Source organism: Parasteatoda tepidariorum, chromosome 4 (assembly GCF_043381705.1).
Source record: "Parasteatoda tepidariorum isolate YZ-2023 chromosome 4, CAS_Ptep_4.0, whole genome shotgun sequence".
Lineage (NCBI taxonomy): Eukaryota > Metazoa > Arthropoda > Arachnida > Araneae > Theridiidae > Parasteatoda > Parasteatoda tepidariorum.
In genome coordinates, this window is record NC_092207.1 from 13,858,164 (window position 1) to 13,866,227 (window position 8,064).

General features: G+C 26.8%; 2 protein-coding genes across 2 annotated transcripts in view; one reads left to right on the plus strand and one right to left on the minus strand.

Moving 5' to 3' along the window:
* Positions 1 to 3,485, minus strand: part of LOC107451681 (Cytochrome b5) — a 9,018-nt gene extending 5,533 nt beyond the window's left edge. Inside the window, exons 1-3 of the mRNA XM_016067849.3 lie at positions 3,342 to 3,485; positions 3,220 to 3,256; positions 1,555 to 1,646 (exon numbers count right to left, since the gene is read on the minus strand). Of these exons, the coding sequence (XP_015923335.1) occupies positions 1,555 to 1,646; positions 3,220 to 3,256; positions 3,342 to 3,458 (246 nt within the window). The 5' untranslated portion in view covers positions 3,459 to 3,485. The remainder of the gene's footprint in view (positions 1 to 1,554; positions 1,647 to 3,219; positions 3,257 to 3,341) is intronic.
* A 137-nt stretch (positions 3,486 to 3,622) lies between these two features.
* The window catches only part of LOC107451680 (centrosomal protein of 89 kDa), a 22,651-nt gene continuing 18,209 nt past the window's right edge, over positions 3,623 to 8,064 (plus strand). Inside the window, exons 1-3 of the mRNA XM_016067848.4 lie at positions 3,623 to 4,061; positions 7,256 to 7,398; positions 7,482 to 7,662. Of these exons, the coding sequence (XP_015923334.1) occupies positions 3,999 to 4,061; positions 7,256 to 7,398; positions 7,482 to 7,662 (387 nt within the window). The 5' untranslated portion in view covers positions 3,623 to 3,998. The remainder of the gene's footprint in view (positions 4,062 to 7,255; positions 7,399 to 7,481; positions 7,663 to 8,064) is intronic.

The following is an 8,064-nucleotide window of genomic DNA, read 5'->3' on the forward strand; positions in this document are numbered from 1 at the left end:
AAATATTACTTTTAAGATTTTTTAAATATTATTTTTAAGATTTCATTTGAATACAATTTATTTTGTTTCTTTTAATCATGTTTAAAATAATGAAAGCAAACAAAAAAAAATTTCTATTAAGTGATACATTAAACAACAATAAACAAATTTAAAGTTTTATTTTCTGATCTTAAAAAAATAAGCTATAACTTTTTATATATGCCTTTTTTATAATTTTAAGATTAATTTGTCTTTTGAAACTATAAAGTTAAAATGTATCTAAAAATGCATATATTTATCTAAATATTTGAAAAAAGTGGCAAATAACTGATACTCTTTATTACTATACGTAATTTTAATTTCACTTTCTGTTAATCATATTATAAAAACATGGAAGACCATTAAATATTTATTCCAGTTCAATTTTATTACAGGTAAAAGTCAGATGAAATTTCAGTGTTTACTTATACAACTCTATTTAATAAATAAAAATATTTTCACAGTAAAATTTATGAGCACTAAATGAAAAAACCCAATTTTCCCCGGGTTTTTTCAAATAAAACCCAATTTTCCCCGGGTTTTTTCAATAAAACCCAGATGGGTTGGGTTTTTTCAAAAATCCCCGGGTTTTTTCAAACCCTGCTCTTTATCTATGCAAACTCGACAATTCAGTTTTTATAAAACCATGACCTAAACTTCAAAATTATTTAGAAAAGCATAACCCTTTAAATTTGGCATAATATGAAGGAGCAATCAAATTGTCCCTAAGTTCTACAAACCTTAAATGGTGTTATTCACACAGTTTATACTTGTAATAAAATAAAATGTGTGTCTACCTGTACTTGTACTTTGAGTTTTTCAGACACAAAATTTTAATTTCCACACGTGAAATTAAACTTTAAGACAGATGGTGATTAAATAAGTTGCACCTGAAAGCTCACATTTTGATTTTTTTTTTTTTTTTAAATTGAAAAACTTTTCCTTGTTTTACATGCATATCAAAGCCCATTACATTCAAATTAAACATCTTAGATAATTCATTTTCTTCCATTATAAGGTTCACAAAATTTTCAGTTGAATCGATATTGTATCTTATATTTTCTTACAGCGATTTTAGGCAAAATAATATGGAAAAACCACTTTATCTTGGTCTCTTTCCCCAATTAATAAATTAGGACATCCAAAAATCCCTTTTAAATAAAATAAAATTAAAAAAAAAAAAACAGACAGATATTTCTATTTTTATTAAAAACATGAACAATGAGAAAAAAATTAAGTCTTCAATTTTTTGAATTTTTCTAAATGCATGTAAAAAGTTTAGTTTTAGTTAACGAAATAAGTTTAGTTTACATGAGGACAATGCAGAGCAACACAGTAAATTTATGTAAACATGTCAAATATCTGTTTAAGATGGTTAGTAGCTTATGTATATTTGTGGCTTAATGGATAATTTTAATATTTGCAGAAATAGATAATTTTTGGTTTAACCATATAGAGAAAGTAATGGAAACTACATATTTTATATACAATGATTTTTTTTAAAAAAAGTACATAAACAAATACATGGTAACTTACATCACACAATTCTCCTATTTTATACTGTTTCATAAGCTCACGAGCATCAGTAGAATGGCCAATGTCTTCAAATGCTTCTGTAGCATGCTTCCCTGCAAATTAAACATTAGAATTAAGAATAACAAACAGGAAATAAATTGTTTTAGTCATTAAAAGTTTTTTTTTTATTAACATTTAATTAAATATTTTAATTAAATAATTCCATTTATAAAATTGAAATTTACATTATTCATTGTCTTTAAACTATATTCAAACACTGTTTGTATTAAGTTTGTTACAAATGAAGAAAATGCTTAAATACAAAATATTATCTTTAAATAGGTATCTGACATATTTCATGTGTACGTAGTGTGTGAAAATAAATGAATAAAAGTCTGCTAAATTTTATTTCAAAACTTATATAACCCCAGTTAATAAATTAAGTGATAAAGAGATGAACATGGTTTATACTTTATATAGGCGTTTAATTAAGATTTGTCACTGGTACATTTGCAGTTTAATGCAAGAGCTACTAAAGTTTTAACAATAAATTTACATTAAAAAAAAAAAAAAAACTTTTTTTTTGTTCATTTTAATTAGAGTTTGCTAGACAGTGGTTATTTATCTATTTATATATATATTTTTAGTGATGTTTCAAATTCTAATGCAACTGCGCTTATTCTACTCACAAGATATTTTTATAAACTTAAAATACATTATTAGAATAATAAATAATTCTCATAGTAAATAATACTATTAATTTAGTATATTTTCTTTAATTAAATTTTTTTATAAGAACACCTTAAACACTAACTGATTAATGAATTATGTATGTCTATTATATACCAATACCAGTGTTAAATAATTACTATTTCAGGAATGAAATTAATTCAAAACTATTAATATATAATACTTCAGAATGACTAGTCAAAATAATTATCAATAAAAATAATTATTTTAGATAAGCTACTAGATTTAATAATATAATGACAGAAACTTACTAAAGAAGTAAAAACTATTCAAAGAAAAGCTAGTATTATTCATGTACATATAAAGGGGTAATTTCACAAGAGGGTATCATGATCTGTAGCACCAGTTATAATCATTCTAAGACCAAATGGATTTTAAACTTGCAAATGAAAAAAAAAAATTTCTATTGACGTATCATCTCGTCGATCATTCTTTCAAAATAAAGAAATGTTTAAATTTAATTGATTCAAAAATAAAGAAATATTTAAATTTCATGGATTCAAAAATAAAGAAATATTTAAATATGAATTACTTCCAAGTTTATTTTCAGATTTTGCAAAAACGATTGACAGAAAAATATGTAAGCACCCTATTAGAATATAATTAATAGCATCATATTCAAGTATTATCTGCCCACTGGTTGAAGAAAGTTTTTTCCATTTTTTTATGAATATATACATTTTTCAGGAACAATAATACAATAAGTTTATCAATTAGATACCAACACAATTTTCTACATTTATTTAATAAAATTAACATATATTACATTTTTTTGATTAATAGATAACGACAGGAAATTTAATAATCTAAGAAGCAATACTTTATGAATAAATAGCTGATGCATGGAAAAGATAAATGAAACTAAAATTCTTTATCATGTAACACCATATTGTATTTCAATGATGAGAGATAATTTTCAGAAAAAAAAAGCCTCACCTCCTTGATCTAAAAGAACCTCTTCTCCCCCAGGATGCTGTGAAAAACAATTATTTGAAATTACAAAATACATAATTTGGGATATAAATATTACACAATTAGAAATAAATGTATTCCCATACCTCTTCAAGGAAGTTAGTAACATCGTAAACATTGCCATGAATTAAAATCCATGTAGATTTCTTATCATGATGATCCGCGATTTCTTCTAGACTGTATTTTTTAATTTCCTTAGACATTTTAAAAAAGAACAAATATTACACTGAAACTTCGAAAAATTTGTAAAGCTGCTAGAGAAATATCAATGATCAAGAAGATCGCATTAACTTCCTTTTTGCCTATTTAACTGAAGCTGACGATGACGACCATCAATTTCAAGGCAAAAGGCAGCTGATAATCAAAACACTACGCAATGTAGCGTGACTTAACAAAAAATTGAAGGCAGAAAAATTAATTTTGCGAAGAGACAAAAGACAAATCCAAAACTGTGAATGACTTTTATTCTTCCTCTTTCCACAAGGTGGCGAGACAACTCAAATGCGATGAGAGGATACCAAATAAACGGATAATACTCATTAAGTTTGCTAAAGATTAGATTTTTATATCTAATGCGAAGCATTAAGAACGAAAACTGTTAACTGGATATTTTCAAATTTAAGCAGCTGAAAGCTGTTTCGTATCAAAAGAGTGGCAATAAAAAATTCAATGTTTGTAAATAAATAAACCGGCTTGAACGTTGATTTGTAAAAAAAAATTTTTAATCTTAATTTGTTGTCAAAATGGAAAAATCTTCATCAAAATTTAAATCCCCATTTAAAAGCACTAAATATAAATCCTTCCTTGTAAGTTATCCGTTGTACATATTTTTTACTGAAGAAAAATAATATAATAATAGGGAAAAATAATATGGGGTTGTCAGATTGCACTTAAATCTAATTGATGATTGAATGAAAGTTAATGATACATATCCATTAAAGGAGTTCGCAAAAAAATTCTATACTATTATTAATGCAACTGTTGCTTAATTAATTTAATAGTGCAATACAAGATACTACTTGCATTACTATTGTACTACTTGTACTTATTATACTAATATAGACATATAATATAGGTGTTGTTGTAATAAGTTTTGTTCCCTTTAACAGATAAGTAAAGTACCTAACTGGTTATGATTTATATTAATTATAATTTAGAATGATTAAAATAAAAACTTTAATGTCTGGTAAATTTTTTTGATTTGAGTTCACAAAATTCAGTACCGTCTACAATTTTTTAAATTATTGTTCATTTAATTAATTATTTATTGCTTTGATTATACATTCTTTAAAACTTGCACAAAGTATCAAAATTAGTCCACAGATATTATGCCAACCCCAATTTTTCTCTAGTTACTAAAAATAAATATTGTGGGTTACATACAGAGAATTTAGTTGTATGTGTATTAAAAACACCATATTATTATGAGGTATGCACTTACATATATTTTAACAAAGTTTTAATCCTATATTTTTATTATTGAATAGATTTTTTTTTAAGTACATTAGATAAAAAAGGATTTAATAAAAATGGCCACAGTGGAATTGTTATAGGAAAGCTCAGGTTTTTTCAAATAATAGATCATGATTTTGTTTATTTTAATTGATTGGAATAGAGTGGAAAGGGAAAGACGTAACGTCCATACGCTCACAGAGACCACCATATCGCCGTTTTCAAAGTCGATCTCAAATGCTTTCCCACTATTATAAATCAAAGAGTTATTTTTATCATAATTATACAATATTAATCGTAACAATACTAATGTGCCTAAACATAAATATGTATGTTAAAAAAAATATTTTTCTTCTCTACTCGAGCATTTTGATAATGATCCAATTGATAATCATTTACTACATTTAATTATAACAATCATTGAAATATGTATGAAATGTAGACTAAGTTGTTATTTTTCTAAAAATTTTACTGTTTGGCAGTTTTTTAACTAAAACTATTCTTTTTAAAGGGTAGTAAATTCATATATTTTTTTTCTTAGTTAGACTTAACCTAGTTAATGGTACTGTAGTTTTCATATTTGTTCAAAAACCCTTTTATGTTTTTCTTCTTCTTTCAAACTAAAACTCAGAAACTTTATGTGTTTAAAAAATATACTAAAAATACTAAAATTATTTTTTTATTCTTTTGTTATAAAACTTTGATGTCAACTTTATTTTGTTCAATCACTTGTGAAATCTAATACAAAAATTGAAATTAATGCCAGGTATCAATATATTTTTTTAAAAATTACTAAGTGGCAGTATGGTATTTTTCAGGGCTCGAAGAAGCTCAGAAATTTTACCCGTCCCCGAGGACGGCTTGTCCAACAATGTACCCGTCCTCCTTTGAAACTAACCAGTAGCTTCAAAATAAATAAAAATACAATTTTCTCTTTTTTATTACAAACATTTATATAAATTGCACAATGAATTAGTAGTTACTAGGATTACAAATACTTGGATTACATTATACAGTAATAAAAAAAATACTAGGTTACTAATAGCAACCTAGTATTTTTTTTATGAAAATGGTCGTCCACGTGGGCGTCGGATTCGTGAAATTCGTTGTCCGCGGGAAATTTTAGACTGCCGAAGATGGGCGGTTTTTCGAGCCCTGGTACTTTTATTTACGCACCAGAGCTGCACAGTGCACTCTTGGCGGCAGTCTTGGATACATCCCTGAGGATGATCCGGAGACAACATACATACATCACATCCTGTTTTACAGGGAGGACACATCCACAGATCATAATTTTGATCTGAATTGGAGCACGATAAATCTCTGGTGCATTACCCCCCAAAGTATTGATTTAATATGTGAACTTGGAGGTCTTTGTGACCCCGACAGATTTAGTGTGCGCCAGTCACCATTTTGTACACAGATAGTTTTCACCCAGCTGGGATCAGACTTACGACCTCTCAGACATGGGCCCAAGGCCCTACCAGCCAGGCTATCCCGACCAAATTTTTTAAAATTCTTTATTTTCTTGATGAAATATTAACTCTTTGCGATTTGAATTAAAAGAAAGGGATTGCTTCCTTTATAGGATTATAAAAATGTGTAAAAAAAATTCATTAGTGAATTAACAAACATTTTCCATTTGATTTATTATATTTATTGTGTGATTATTGAGTATAGATGACTAAGCATTTTATCGCTTCTCTTATTTTTACTAATAAATTATATACTTATTCAGCGAATATTTTTTTATATTATTCATCACTTTAAGTGTGAATGTAGGACTAAGTTGCTTGTTAAATGTTTCTCTGTCTAGCCCATTTCTGCCTTGTTTTTGTGCTTGCAGCAAATTAAAATAATTTATGTACTGACTTGCCCATAGGTGCTTACAAATTTTATCATTCAAGTTTGTTTACTTCTGCAATTTTTTTAAAAAAGTTTTTTGTTTGATATTGCCTAGTTTCTGCCAAAACTTGTTGACCATTTTGATACAAGATCCAACATTGAAATCTGTCCCTGATCAATAATCAGACTTAACAACAAAAGTTATGAAAAGTTTACAAGGTATTAAGTTACCAAAAAGTTTAAAAATGAAACTTATAGTTTACGAAATATTAAATGCTTTCACTGTCTTAAGATTTTATTTAGCTCTGTTTTATTGTCAGTTTGTATCAATATTGTTTTTACATGTCTGAATCATAGACAAAAAATGATTATAATGCAAGTTAAATTTCACACTCTAAGAGTATGAGTGCAACTTAGCAGTGACTGGGGGATATTTTAAGGTTTCTTGTAATCGCTACTCTTACAGCTCAATTCTTTTAATTGTTCTCTCAAGCTTTTGAGTTTACTTAAGTTTATTTTTTTATGCTTTAAAGGTTATAATCACAATTTGAAAATAGTTATGAATTGCAGTGTATTTACAATCTCTATCTTACTTCTGAGGTGTTATTCTTAAAAAGTAATATTTAAAATTTACAGTCTCAAACCTTAACATAGCAATTATTCTTATTTCTATTTCTTAAGTTTTATTTTTATTGTTTTACAGACTCTTTTTTCTCCGTCAGTTTCTAAACGATCCCCAAAACTGAAAGACTCTGCTAAGTCTCTTTCATCTCAAAGTATTAATGAGGAAAACTTATATAGAAAATATTCTACTGTTGATGCCCCACATTATTCCAGTGAATCAATGTAATTATTTTTATCTCATATTTTACATTTGTAGATATTTTTAATTAATTTTATAAATAATAACATAAACATTTTCCATCAAGATATTCTCAAGTTGAAAGTCTTGGAGGTTCTCTTCATCCACAAATTCCACAGAAGAAACTTGATTATAATGCGTCAAGCCCAAGTGAGCAGGTTGAGAGCTCATTTGAATCTATTGCAGAAGAAACAAAACTGACAACGGAAACTAGTCATCCTCAAGATCCAATCTATGCCTCTGTGAAAGTAATAACTTAAAATAATTTATAAATAACTCAAAAATAAATTATTACTGCTTTTCTAATTTAAGCTATCCACTTACGTTTTGTGGGACCTTTTCATATCAATAAAATCTTGGTCTTTTGATGTAATCTGCAAATATTGGTCTTTGATGTAATATTGAGAGCCCAGTAACAAGTTTTGCACTTTCAGAGTTCCTTGTAGATGCTTAAAAATATGTTTTGTAAATAATTAAATGTAATTATTCTTTTTTTTAACTATTTTAAAATAAATATTATAACTACTTATAAATCAATGTCTTTTAATGAGTTAATTCTTTTCAAAACTATAGTGTGACCCGGGGTAATTCACGATCACTCTGTTTCTGGGGTAAATAATGATCACCCAATGTGGGCCTACTGTTGAGAT